The sequence below is a fragment of the Onychomys torridus genome, chromosome 6, assembly GCF_903995425.1.
Source record: "Onychomys torridus chromosome 6, mOncTor1.1, whole genome shotgun sequence".
Taxonomy (NCBI): domain Eukaryota; kingdom Metazoa; phylum Chordata; class Mammalia; order Rodentia; family Cricetidae; genus Onychomys; species Onychomys torridus.
The window spans coordinates 41,989,633-42,003,642 of NC_050448.1; the positions used below are offsets into that span (position 1 = coordinate 41,989,633).

The following is a 14,010-nucleotide window of genomic DNA, read 5'->3' on the forward strand; positions in this document are numbered from 1 at the left end:
CTTCAAATTTGCATACCCTCCTTAGGGAAAAGATTTAGCATTCTTAACAAAACCTTTAAGTTTCTAATGAACTTAATGAGATTAAGACTTGTATTAAACAAGGTATCAGCCCATACTGTTGCATGTAAGCTGCAAATCAAAATCTAATAATAACTTCAGGGTTTTTACTTTCCTTTGAGGCACATTCTAACTAAATCCATTTCTTTTCTAGCAAAACGTTCTTACCACTAGCGAATATTTGAATCGACTCCCCAAAAAAATTTTTTTTCTTGTAACAAGACTGAAATAAAACTATGACATTGTTCTTAACAAGTCCGAAAAGGCTTCATTAATGACTCTTTAATTAAGAAAAAAATCAATTGCCTTTCAATTTTCAGCTTAAAGTTTATAACTGTAATAAACAAGTGTAACCTAGTTTTCACTGTTATCAAGACATTCTCCAGGGCTAAGAGAGTTGCTCAATGGCTGCTCAAATACTTACCATGCTAAGGCCCGGAGTTCAAACACCTCCCATAGGTTAAAAGATGTATTCCTGAATCTTGTGGATATGCTAGATAACCTTACAAAAGAATATTATGTTTAAAACTTTAATGCAAATTGAAAAACGAAATCTAACTAGAAACGTTCATCTAGGTTATAACCAATCATATGAGCTTAGTTTTCATTTCTAGTTGAAACATGATTTTTTTGTAGGATTCTAACCAAACTTCTTTCTCTATCCAAATTCATTACTATGCTAATCAGAAATGCATTAAACTTTTAATGCTCATGGATCCATATGAAGAAATTGAGAACTAGTGAACTCATTCTCACTGTATTAGATAGATAATATAGATCTATACATATAATATATATATATATATACATATAATATATATACATTTCCCAACTTGTTTTAATTCGATGTTATGTAAAATTTAGATGTTTGAGAATTTAACTGAATATAATAAAAACTAAGCACAAGTGTGCTAGAAAATGTAGATTTCTCCCCGAACAAATTGACTACGTCTCTCTTCTATGCATTGATCCTCTGTAAAACTAAACAATCTGACTCAAGATGACCTGGGTTCAAATTCCATTTGAGATGCTTCCCAGAGTGTTAGCCAAGCTGCCTATGCTTATCTCTGAGAAATTACACATCAGTGTTAGCTGAGCCTGGAGGACTAAGTTGTGTAATAGCCTCAGAGAAAGAGTGAGGCATGGAGACTTCTATTTCAAGGCCAACCATTGAACTTACTCACAACTGAATTACTGAAAGACCCATTCACCTTTTCTTGAGATGTCTTTTCATGGTACTCTACCTACTATTTCATTAACATGCATTACCTGTTCTTGTTTTTAGCTCTTTTTTTTATTTTTTTAATCTTGAAAAAAAAAGCATAAAGTTGGTTAGGGAAAAAGGAGTGAGACATTTTGAAGTTAAAAGATCATTTCAAGTTCACAAAACGGTGTTTCTGTGTTATTTAAAACTACGGTGAATGTGTGTTATTTAAAACTTGTGATTCCAAAGAGGAGATGGATCAGTCTTCCAACTATGTATGTACTTGGTGTTGAATAACTAAATTGAACTTCTGGAAGAAGGAAAGAAAGATAGAAGAAGAAAAAAAAAAAACTGGAAAAGTTTATCCTCTCTGAGCTTTTGGTTATAATAGCTGCTACAGGCAGTTTCCATAAAATATTTGCTTCTGCCAAAGTTAGTCGTTCTTTGATAAATAAACTTCAAGAAGGATCTCAATATCTTAAGTGAATGAGAAGCACAGACACACAGACAACACACATACACACACACGCACACACACACACACACACACACACACACACACACGGAGGGGCGGCAGTGAGAGGTGAGGAGAGGAGAGAAGGAAAGAGAGAAAATAAGACATTGAAAAGGAAGAAAGGAATGAAGGAAGGAGAAAGAAGTAAGAGGGAAAACATAGAAAGAGCAAGAGTGTGTGAGAGAGAAGCCCTACGGTCTTGGTCGGTTGGAGAATGAGCCTGCATCAGCTCTCAGAATCCCAGAGAGACAGTGTATTGTTGTCTCGAAAGCCACAAGGCTAAACAATTCCAAGAATGTTTGGCAAAGCCCTTTTGGGAAGGGCAAGGTGGGGGACTAACTGGGAGGGGGAGCCTCCTCCCCCCCTTTACACGGTGTGATGGGATTTGGGAGACCTGGCGGAAACCTTCAGGTCACCCAAGGAACTGCTCTCGCGGCTAGTCCTGTGCGGCGAGGCGGGGGGTGAGCGCGAGGCGCGCGGGGCGCGGAGATGTGCAAGTGGCGAAGCTGGACCGAGTGCAGGCGTAAGCTGCAGAGCGGCCACGGCGAGGGGTGAGTCTCGGGGTGAGGGTCCGAGGGATGCGGGCTTCCCCGGCGCCCTCCAGCCCCGAGCCCTAGCCGGGCCTGGAACCTCCCGTGACTCCGGCCTCGGCTCCTCTGCGCGCGCGGCGCTCCGGCGCACCCTGGGGACGCACCGAGCGTTGGGTGCTCTCTCTCCCCGGCTGGGGGCCAGCCTGCCCACCGCCGCCCCGGCCGGCGCTCTCATTGGTCGGGATGTGTCTGCTCAGCAGCCTCCAACTTCTCCCCAATCCCACTGGTGAGTCACCGGAGAGCGAGCAACCCGGCACCGGGGTCCCCAGGGCGCCGGGAGCCCCTGGGACGGGCAACAGGAGGACGGAGCGGTCGGGGGCCAGGGCGCGCGGGGCAGGGACGGAGGCCGAGGTCCCGCGCGCGAGCGAGCGGACGCCGGGAGCCCGGCCGCTGCGGGCGGAGGAGGCGTGTCCTGGGCGGGAGCCGCCACTGGGACCTGAGAATGTAGGGAGGGGAAGGGACCGAGAGGGCGACCTGGAGGAGGGCCCTACGAGTGATGTCAGGTCACCTCCAGGTTCATTTTCATAGCTCCCTGCAGCCTCCGCCTGGGAGTTATGTTTGGTGACCCAGAGCAGCGCTACCAAATTGCACCGGGGTTGATTTGGGGGCTGGGAATTGGCCATTCCGCTGTACAGACACTGATTTTTTTAAAAGCAAGGTTTGTTTTCATTTTAGTTTCTATCGGATTCTCTCCTCAATTAACTCACTTTTCTAGTTTTTAATTTTCTTATCCTAAATGTCTTTTCACGATCTCATCTCTTCATCGCGCTTTGAACCTTGGCTTCCTATTATATAATTCATGCTTAAATCTCCTAGAGGGTTCGCTGGCGCGGGGTGGGGGGTGCTCTTTTGTAGATGGAAGTTTTTAAAGACCCCTTCTTACTTAACCTATCCCGATCTATTTATAGTCTTTAAAAATAAGAGTAACTCTAACCGAGTATTCCTCTGAGCCTCTTGGTCAAGTCTATTCCTTGTCCATAAGAGGTTCACATGGATTTTATTAAACTGAAAACTAGTAACTGACTTGCGGTGTCAGCATTGTGAAGCTGCTATCAGCGGCAGATTGGCCATGAGGGAATGTAGTTGCACTCTCTTGGATTGTTTTTTTGTTTTTTGTTTTTTTCTTTCTTTCTTTCTTTCTTTCTTTCTTTCTTTCTTTCTTTCTTTCTAGCTCTCAAAAATGTGTGGCTGTATTTTGGACTCGATGTTGTTTGTCTTCGGTTGTATGGCTATACTGTACAGGAAAACATTGTGGATGGTACTTTTCACAATTCACTTCAGGCTGGGGAAACACCTCCTAGTTAATGTCCTGGGAAACACACTTTCTTCTGAATACTCCTTTCTTTTACAGCTTCCACAGACACAATCTAAGTATGAAACCGGATTCTTCTTACTCTGCCTCAGTTTCCATTAATGCAAACTGTAATTCCAACGCACCATCACAGGGACTTACAAACATAAGTATTGTAATGGTATCATAATATGCCCTGAGGATGAAAATTACTTCGCTCCACCTTTCTCTTTAACCGGTCATTTATGTTTCATGATTTGATGGTTTGTTGAATTCATCTCATACTCAAGCAAAAGTAGTATTGTATTCTTTTGCTGATGTTGCCATGCTGAAATTTGTGGGGTTTCTGTTGAGTCTGAACTTCAGATTCTCTGTTCTCTTATTGTGTGTGCTGGTATTTGCTTTTTAATTTAAGTGCTTTAAAGTAATTCCAGTTCAGGTGAAATATTTTAAGAACCTAGGCATGCTTTTGCATATTCTACTGCAAGCATTGACTTTGCACTGTGTTTGTGTTCTGGTCTGCCTGTCTCCCTGTCTCCCTATATTTTAAAGGTGTTTGGGTGTGGTTAGATTAGATCTTTAGGTAACTGAAGATTTGTGATGCATTCCACCTTGAGGTATTTCTGGCCCAAGTTTCCTTTAAAAAAGATAATAAATCATCTAGAATTAACTGGAAATGGATGACAAAGTTAATTAGAAGGTTAAAGTTGCAGCATTTTTGCTTTTGACCAATGTTGTAAAGCACTACTAAGAGACAACAAAAAAGGGGACATCTCTGAAGAATTTGTAAAACATTTACATCAACCTCTCTGGTTGATCAAAGTTTAATTCAAAGATAATTTTCCCTTGATGCAGGTAAAAGGACTAAATAGCTTGTGTACGTTACACTATTAATTTCCCTGCAACTATTCCTGCAACCTTAGGTGCTAGCTCTTCAGAACCCAGCTACCTTTCCACCCTGGTCTAGGCTAAGAGGAGGGCCAGGGGGCAGTAACCCAGAACTGAGAAAGAAATGCCCGCCTACTGGCTTTCCCTCACCAGGAAGCTTGGTGGTGCCAGAGAGCACTTTCCAGCGCTTGCAGGGCTCTGAGCTGGACTTTACAGACTTGCTGGCACTGATTGAGGCTTCTAGAAAAGACAAAAACAAAAATAAACAACAGCAACAACAACAAAAAAGACAGCAAGACATTTTTTAAAAGCAGCTTTTTTTTTTTTTTTTAAATTTTTGCCGGCACACCATTTAAGGGCAGTGGAGACATGTTTAAGAGAAATCCGCAAACAGATCTGATTAATATTCAAACGTTCTAGGGGTTCAGGGGAAACTGCTCTTCATGTTTACTTCTCTGTCCAGAGTCAAAGTATTAAATTTGTACCTGTCTTTTCTTTGCCCAGCCACCACTACTATTAAAATAGTGATACGGTCAATGCAATTCTATATCATCACTCCAGGAGCCTCGAGACTAAGCTAACATGAGTTACATAACCATTAAATAAGACATTTCAACACTCAGGTACATTACATTCCACTTCTGTTGAACAGACAAGGTTTTCATTGTCCAGTAAAGTATTTTTATTTCATAGTCCTTGCTTATAACGCCATGTAACCAGGAGGACAAACTGCTCAAGACTTTGTATCCAGTCTCTTAATGTCCATGTGTGGTTTATTATTGATAAGTCACTAAAGAGAACAAATCTCTACTTGTCTGCTGAGTCTCTTCAGCGAAAACACAGATTTAGAATCACTTGCTCCCTGTGTCACTCTACTTTGAGTGCCTCAGCTTCTAGAAAATGCACCCCTGAAGATTTGTAGCTATTCACATAGTCTTTACTGATCAGACAGTCTCTGAGCAATTACTTCCTCTAAGAACCAAATTCTATGGTTAATTTGTATTGAGCCATGAAAAACTAGCCTGTTGTTTAAAGCAGTCTTTCCTGAAGTCACACAGGAAGGTTGGCTCTATTGAAAGCTTTGCTCAGTGATTTTTGTTTGTTTGTTTGTATTTTTAAAGAAGCACCAAATCTCTAAAGAAACCATGGAATCTAACACTTGGCCTTATGTACCCTTAGCTTTTCACCATAAACATCTGTAGCAGTGGCCAAATGTTTCTGTAGAATATCGATTAGCTGTGTCAGCTTGAACAAGTTAACCAGCTTCTCTGTATCACAGTTTCACAGAGTATTAACATCCACTCTGCAGAGATTAACAAAGGAAATGAGTAAGACACTAAAAATTGTACCTAACACCTGGAAGAAACTCCAGAAACTCCACCTATAGTTAGAAGTGTTGATATTTTTAACTTAATTACAAATTATATATTTAACAAGTGATACCCTGACCTACAAAGGAGAATTTATTTAATTATGTTTGTTTTCTCTCTTTCAATTGTACAAAGAAAAATACTGATATGATAATATCTTTCTTCCTGAAATATAAGCCACTTTTTATACATTGAGTAACCATTTTCAGAATTCCATCTAGCCAGTTAATAGACACCCTTTTCTGCAGAGGAAGATATTTTGAACTTTAAAAATACAAGTTGTTTTCAAAGTAAAATAAACTACCCTGAGTGCTTTTTCCTTTTGCTTTTAGCTGTATTTGCACTTTTATATTACTGCTTAGTCAAAACCTCAAGGTATTAGTCATTGATTTTTTTTAACTTATGAAAGAAACCATTGGAGCAAGATATGGAGTTAACCTTTGACAGGCTAAAGTTCACAAGGATGAGTTTAAAGCTTTCTTAATTATGATACAGCAAGTATTTGCTCACAGACCTCAGAAGTAATGTAAGTATTTAATCACCTCTCTATCTTGGATCTTCAGTCTGTGGCTTTCAGAAAACAGATTTTTTTCTAATCTAAAGTAAGTTGATCTTTTACTTTGATTTAGCCACATTAACCACACACACACACACACACACACACACACACACACACACACACACATGCTTTTTCTTTGTATCTACTTATGGTGCTTTTATATCTCTATGTGTACGTTTCAGATTTTAGGTGATGGGAAGGTCAGAAAGTCAGATGGATATAACTGATATCAATACTCCAAAGCCAAAGAAAAAACAGCGATGGACTCCACTGGAGATCAGCCTCTCCGTCCTTGTCTTGCTCTTGACTGTCATAGCTGTGACAATGATCGCTCTCTACGCAACCTATGATGGTGAGTGTCTGCCCCAGTTACACAGCAACCAACACAAAAGGGAAGAAAGCCTTCCTCATAGGCTTTTACCACTTACCTAGATACACTTGGATGATACACAGGTTCACTTAGAAGATATAGCACTCGGATGTCAGTCAACTTAAAGTAAATTACAGTGTCCTTAAGTTTGAGCTAAGTTATTAATTGCCAAGCACATTCAGTATTTTCATGTGTTTGAGACTTGTATAATTTTTTTTTCAAGACAGGGTTTCTCTGTGTAGCTTTGTGCCTTTCCTGGAACTCACTCTGTAGACCAGGCTGGCCTCGAACACACAGAGATCCGCCTGGCTCAGCCTCCCAAGTGCTGGGATTAAAGGCGTGTGCCACCATGCCCGGCGAGACCTGTATAGTTTTATTTGATTAAGATATACACAATTTTATGCCAAACTTCTGTAATAGCCGTTAATCAATTTCTGTTGTGTCATTGAAATTCCAGAAGGCTTCACAGAAGTCTAAGAAGTCTAATTTGAGTTGTGGAAGTTTTTCACAATAGGGATTAATAACGATTGGTTCTTTAATGGAAAAGACATGATTACAGAATGATGAATGAAGCATTCAGCTATTTTAATTTAATATTCCCAGAGTTTAGTTGCTGAATGTGGTATAATAACACACTTTTTCTTTGTAATTATCCTTAAATTTAGCATTTTCCTTTTATTCTTCCATTAGTTTTCAGCTAGTAAAAATAGTATATAATACTTAATGGTCCATTTATTTAATTGGCAGAATTTTTAATAACAAAAGATAAACATAAACTCGAATATTTTATTACCAATATTTATACATCTGCTCTCCTTTTTCTAGATGGTATTTGCAAATCATCAGACTGCATAAAGTCAGGTAACAAACTGTCTTTTCATTTACTAGTTTACAGTTAATATATAACATTTAAAAGTGAATGTTATGGAAATGTATACTTTTGCTCTGCTCATGTGCATGCTCATTAAACTTACCTCAACAATGTCCAAATGTATTTAATAGTTAATTAATCAACTGAAATACTTTGAGAAAACCATCACTACTCTAAGATGATACCAAATTATATATTTTTATGGGGTGTACTAGGTAGTTAAAGAAAGACAATGAACACATAATGGTGTGTTTTGAGAAAGTATAAATCATTAGCAGGGTGTGAAAAGGAAAAAATGACATGTCATTCATATATGTGTGTGTGTGAGAGAGAGAGAGACAGAGACAGAGAGAGACAGAGAGAGAGGAAGAGAGACAGAGAGAAAAGTAAAGATGTGAGAAGGACCCTGGAGTGAGTTGGGTTTGGGGGAAAAAGTATAGAAGAGGGAAACATGAGCAAGAAGAAAGAAAAATAAATAAATCATATGGGATTAACATTTAAAAAAAAATGGAAAGAAAGGAAAAATCATGTTCTTGAAAAGCAGTAAAAATGTAACTTGATAGGAGCACTTCATACAAAGCTTTGAAAATCCATGGGTAGTCTTTAGTGGTGATAAAGGAGAAATAAGAACTTCCTTGAACAGTGAAGTGGTTGGGCAACAGTTGAGGGACAATTCTGAATGGTTGAGGGAGAAGTGATCATGTGAGAGGGGAGAGCAACTGGAAGATGCCCCAATAAGACAGGCACGAACTGCAGAACTTTGACTTGTGGTGGAACCTAGTGGTCCTGAGATAACAGTGAGGGTCAACAGTGAGTTGTTTAATGAAATGAAGATTATGAATGCATTAATGTGATATCAAGCTGTAAAATTCAAAAGGACTTTGAATTTTTTGAGGAAGATGCTGCCCACTGTCACAGAAGTACAGAAGCAAGGAGATGAATTCTGAGGTGTGTGTTGTAAGCTAGGCATAACCTCCAGGTGAGGCAGCAGAGAGGGGGCCCAAGAAGAAGGAGTTTGGAACCTCTCAGTTAATAGATAACAGTAGAAACCTTGCAACTATTTGAGTTTCCAAAAGAAGAAAAGAAGGAGAAGAGAGGCTGGATTTAAGAAGACATTAATAATTGGAGAAGAAGGAAAATAAAAGAAAGAGCAGAAACATGCACAGCTATTGATGTCACTGAAATTATTGTGTTGTGAGAAAACAAGGAGGATTCTTGACCCTTCTACAAGGAGGTAGAGAACAGCAACCTGGAATATGCTCTTTAACCTTTGACAGATGATTTTTTTTCCTATCTGATTTTCTGTTATTCTTTAAACTTTCAAGATAATGATAGGAAATTACCTCGGGGTTCCAGGCTGCTCTCTAATGTGCTGAGTGTGTGCCATTTGGCTATCTGCCTTGCTTTTTAGATAGGTATTTTGCTCTGGGTCTCCACTGTGATAGTCATGCACCCTCCATCATGATGTTTTTGACACAGGGAGTTTAAGAAAGACCTGGTTATAGATTGAATTGTAGCCATTTGCTCTTCAACTTAACAGTGTGTACTTTCCTGTCTAGTGGTTTTAATTAGAAACAAAAAGATGTCTTTATTCCCCAGGGAAATGGCTATACAGACACACTGGTTAAGAGATATCTAGGGTCACTGCAGTAAAGTTAATATGAGTTGAGGTTGCTGAAGTCACCATTTCCTCCTTCTGGGTTCTCTCTCTCTCTCTCTCTCTCTCTCTCTCTCTCTCTCTCTCTCTCTCTCTCTCTCTCAAGTTGTCCAGGCATATACTCCTGTTTTGAGAAACTTATAATTATACCCTGACCTGTAATGGTTAGTTCCTCTGTCCTCAGCACACTTCACACGTCCTTTAAATCTCTTAATCTCTAGGTTTTCTGTTCTCTTCCATCACGCTTTTTCATGTGTTTTGCTTTTGAAGAAATTGGATTATTTGGGATTTTTTGACTACATAGGCAGATGTTTATAAGCTTGTATAGGTGATGTCACCTCAGGGATCTGGCAGATTCCTGTAGTAGTACCCACCTCATGGAGTGACATTTGGTGTCTGAAATCTTACATGTGACTTGGTATTTAGGAAAATGGCTTTTAAATAATGTTTGGCAAGTACCAATTTGCCAAAATTTATTTAACTCTTACACTTTAATTATAACCTAAAAATCATAGCCAGTATAAAGTATCCCAAGAGCACTACCTTGGTATAGACATGAGTGCAGCAGACACAGCCTCTGTGGCACAGCTGGACTTCCCGTCACTTTGCTCAGTTGGTCCATAAGCTGTAAGGACACAAGATTCCAAGCTACTATTTTTCCCTAAAAAAAAAAAAATAGTAAGATGGAGATATGATCCTCACCGCACAGATGCACACGTTTGCTCTCTTCTCTCCTGTGCTTTTATACATGTACAGACAGACACATGCACGTGCGTGTCACCCCCCCCCCCACACACACACACATACACACAGGGGAGAGACAGTCCATATTGGCTTAGAAATAATTTCTGTCACCTGAAAGACAAGTTCCTTTAGAAGTTGTTTCAAATACAGAAAACCTTAGACTGGAGAAAGTAATACAGAAGGATGAGGAGAGCAGAGCAGGTGGGGAGAAGGAAGATGGGAAGAAATACGCTGAAAAAAGTGAAGTCTCCTAGTAGCAAATCTACAGTCACTGTTCATGATGGGGAAAGTTCATACCTGAGCACAGAAATTCTTGAGAATTGGAGAAGTTGGTATGATGCTTACTTTAACTGAAAGTGAATTCCAACTTCATGCGATTACACAGGAACTTCCTGGCAAATGCACATCAAGAAACAGAAGGGAAGCCACACTGGGGTGAAAACTGATAACTGGGCATCTATGGGTCTTATATATTTTGAGTTTGAGCATCTGTGATTTTATAATACATATAAAGTAATGTTTACAATGCATCCTTTTTCTTGCTTATATCTGATTTCATGGGGTTGTCCAGACCTCAATAATAATAATAATAATAATAATAATAATAATAATAATAATAAAAGCTTCTCAATAAGTAACAAGTTAAGTCAAGGCTGGAAATTTTAGTATAAAAGTATGCCATTTATCATTTATTAGATATTTAACAGTGTCAAAAACTTAGAGAAACAGAGCTTGTGTGTGGTTCTTTAGACTTCTTATGTAATTCTAAATTCTGAAACTGACTGGTTTGTTTTTGTTTTTTTGGTATTGTAACCTTCCAAACGCAAGAGATTCCTCCAAATCATATGCTTTAAATAAAAGTTTTTCAACCTCATCATTGCTGACATTTTGGGATGGATAATTCTTCACAGAGGATGCTGGCATTATAAAATGCAGCATCCCCAGTCACTAAATGCTCAGCAACAAGTTCCACCATCCCATTGCAACAAGCAGAAAATGTCTTCATATGTTATCAAATGTCCTCTAAAGGCAGAGTCACTTTGATAGGCTAGCACTCCTTTAAACAACCTGAAGTCACCAGTTCTTCCATCTTGTGAAGCAAAGTAATGTCCCTCCAAAGATACCCACACCTGATTCCTTCTATATTCCTTATACATCACTTTATATGCTAACAGAGCTTTTAGAAGAGCCTGGTGGTGTGTGTGTGTGTGGCTGAACCAAGGAGTTTGAAATGGAAAGATGACACAGTATGATGTGGTTGCTATTGTGTAGTTGAAAGAGTCCCTATAAGACAAAGGGAGTAACAGGACCACGGAAGCAGCAGAAGCAGAGACCACAGTGTCACAGCCACAGGATGCTGCCCCTGGAAGCTGGAAAGCAGAGTGAGGGGTTGTCCCAGGAGCATGCAGAACAAATTTAACTGCTCTGATCATTTGTAGACTTCTGATGTCTAGACCTCTAAGATAATACATCTGAGGTTGTGTACTATTATATTTCCTTCATAAAGATGAACAGACTTGGGCTAGGACTTCATCCGAGGCAGCATGGCACTAGAGCCCATACTCATAACTCTATTCTATGTTGTTTCCAAGGAGATCAGGAGTATATAACTGTGCTTGCATAACAGTTTAGAGGCATAGATGTTTCTTCTCTAATATGGATGTCTGGAGTAGCCTGTTTTGCATCACTATAATGAAATATCTGAGGCTGAATAGGTTTATAAAGAACAGAAGTTTATCCATCTCACAGTTCTTGATGCTCAAGGAGCATCTGCTGATCACCTTCATGTATGTAAAGTACTAAGGCATCCGAGGGGACAAAGGGAGCACATATATTCGTACTCTGGCATCTTTCCTTTTCTTATGAAGCCATCATGGAGGCTTCATCATCTTGGCCAGATCAAATCCCAACCCCTTGCTTATTAAGGTCTCACTTCTAGATGATTAAGGGGATTAAATTTCAGTAATGCACCTCTGGAGGACACATGCAAAGGCCGTATCTTGAACAAATAGGCAATATCTAAAGAGGCAATTGTTGGCAGTGTGATTCTAAACTACACAGGTTCTAGAGAACCCAGGATAAGACATCTGAGCAGTGGAGTTCAGAAGAGACAACTCTTCTCTTGTACTGGTTATACACTGCTCAGTTGCTAAGGAACTGGGAACAAAAGGCCTGGGGAGCATGAAGACCCCGATGAAACACAAGAAAAGATAGACTACAATCTAGAACTTTCTTTTACTTTATTTCTGTACTTACCAAGCAAATTTTGATGAGCATTTAATTATCAACACTAGGAAAATGGATATTCTGTCCACTTGAAATATTTAACACAGTGAGATAATGAATTCACATACTGATTTAATTATCATTATTTTATGGCTTGACCTATAACCCTTAAGCACAATGAATCTTCCAATGTGTGGGCATTTCTGTAAGTGCCAGATGGTGGTGATGCCCTAGATGAAGTATCTTAGCACCAACTGGCTTTCTGGCAGCAACAGAGCATCTCTGTTCCCTGAAGACCTTAGTCTCTGTCATCTGTCCGTTAACACAATGAAGACTCCAAGTAGAGAATTGGAATAAGCTCATCAATACAGGAAGGACTGCAGGCTGACCCTTAAGGTTTGCAAGCCCTGTACCAACCTTTTAGGCAGACAATGAGGCTGTTTTATTATGAGTTTGAAAAAGTCCTGCAGGCATTAAGAGCACAGAAGGAAGGTATCTTGGAGAGAGGAAAAAAAAAAAACAAAAACCAAAAACCAAAAAACGAAACAAAAACAAACAAACAAACAAACAAAAAACAAAGCAAGCCTTTGCTGGTTTCAATGTAGCATGCAGAAACTTACTTCCAGGGACTTCCTTGATACAGTACTGAAGGCAGTTTTGTAGTTATGCTTTCTTAAAATATCTTCAGTTAAAACTAGCATCTATCAATTAACTCCTTTCCAAGAAAGGGAGCAACTTACCCCCTCCCCCAATACCTCTGTCTCTCTGTCTCTCTGTCTCTCTGTCTCTGTCTGTCTGTCTGTCTGTCTCTCTCTCTCTCTCTCTCTCTCTCTCTCTCTCTCTCACACACACACACACACACACACACACACACACACACTTCTTAGCTTTTGTGAAAAAGTTAAACATTAGTGTTCTATAATTTTTTTATATATGGCCAAGGGTTGGAAAATGTAGGGGAGTTAAATTAATATTTAGTGTGTGAGGGGCAATGGTGCCTAGTAGGCTGCTTTAGACTTCAAATGTCGGTTTTAAAGCTGAAAAAAATATGTATTTGTAAAGATGCTGAATGTAAACTGTAGTCAAAAATATTATGAGGGTCCTGGTTTTACAACCGCTGAGAAAGAGTGACAGACATGGAAAGATCCATGTGCTGTGGAAGGAAGGGTCCTGCTTTGTCTTGCATAGCAAAAGGCTGTCTGGTGCTCTTTATCAACCATTTTGTCTGATGTGCAACTCAAGGTAATCAAACGAATATATTATTTGAGAGAAGTTGAAAATATAACATTAAAAAGAATCATAAGAAGAAAGCTGCCCAACTCCTTAAGTCCGGAAAATTGTCATTCTTTAAGACGATTTAGCAAAGGAGAAGGGAGGGTATTTTTATTCTGTTCTTAGACTGATTGAAATCTGGACTCTCATATTTTCTCTCTTTTAAAATATGCTTTTGCCACACCAGCTAGAAGAATTCTCTAGAAAGAGAATGAATGGTTTTTCCAAATGTGAGAGAGAAATGCATATTTAAGAAGGATTTATTGTGAGAATTGGCTCCCAAGATTAACTTCCAAGTTTCCACTACAAAAGGTTTGCTAGAAAGTACAGTTGGAGTGACTCCCACTGCTTAGCCAGCCAAGTGCAGAATAGTGGTGTTTTGATCAGTGATAGAGCA

The 14,010-nt window shown here is 39.4% G+C and overlaps 1 protein-coding gene across 2 annotated transcripts in view; it reads left to right on the top strand.

The window, feature by feature from the left end:
• The first annotated feature begins 2,152 nt into the window (after positions 1–2,152).
• The window catches only part of Mme (membrane metalloendopeptidase), a 78,389-nt gene continuing 66,531 nt past the window's right edge, over positions 2,153–14,010 (top strand). Inside the window, exons 1-3 of one of the 2 annotated variants that reach the window (XM_036191284.1) lie at positions 2,153–2,326; positions 6,656–6,825; positions 7,669–7,704. In XM_036191284.1, the coding sequence (XP_036047177.1) occupies positions 6,666–6,825; positions 7,669–7,704 (196 nt within the window). In that variant the 5' untranslated portion in view covers positions 2,153–2,326; positions 6,656–6,665. Of the gene's footprint in view, positions 2,327–2,348; positions 2,592–6,655; positions 6,826–7,668; positions 7,705–14,010 lie in introns of those variants that run through there. The other variant, XM_036191283.1, reaches the window with a different exon arrangement.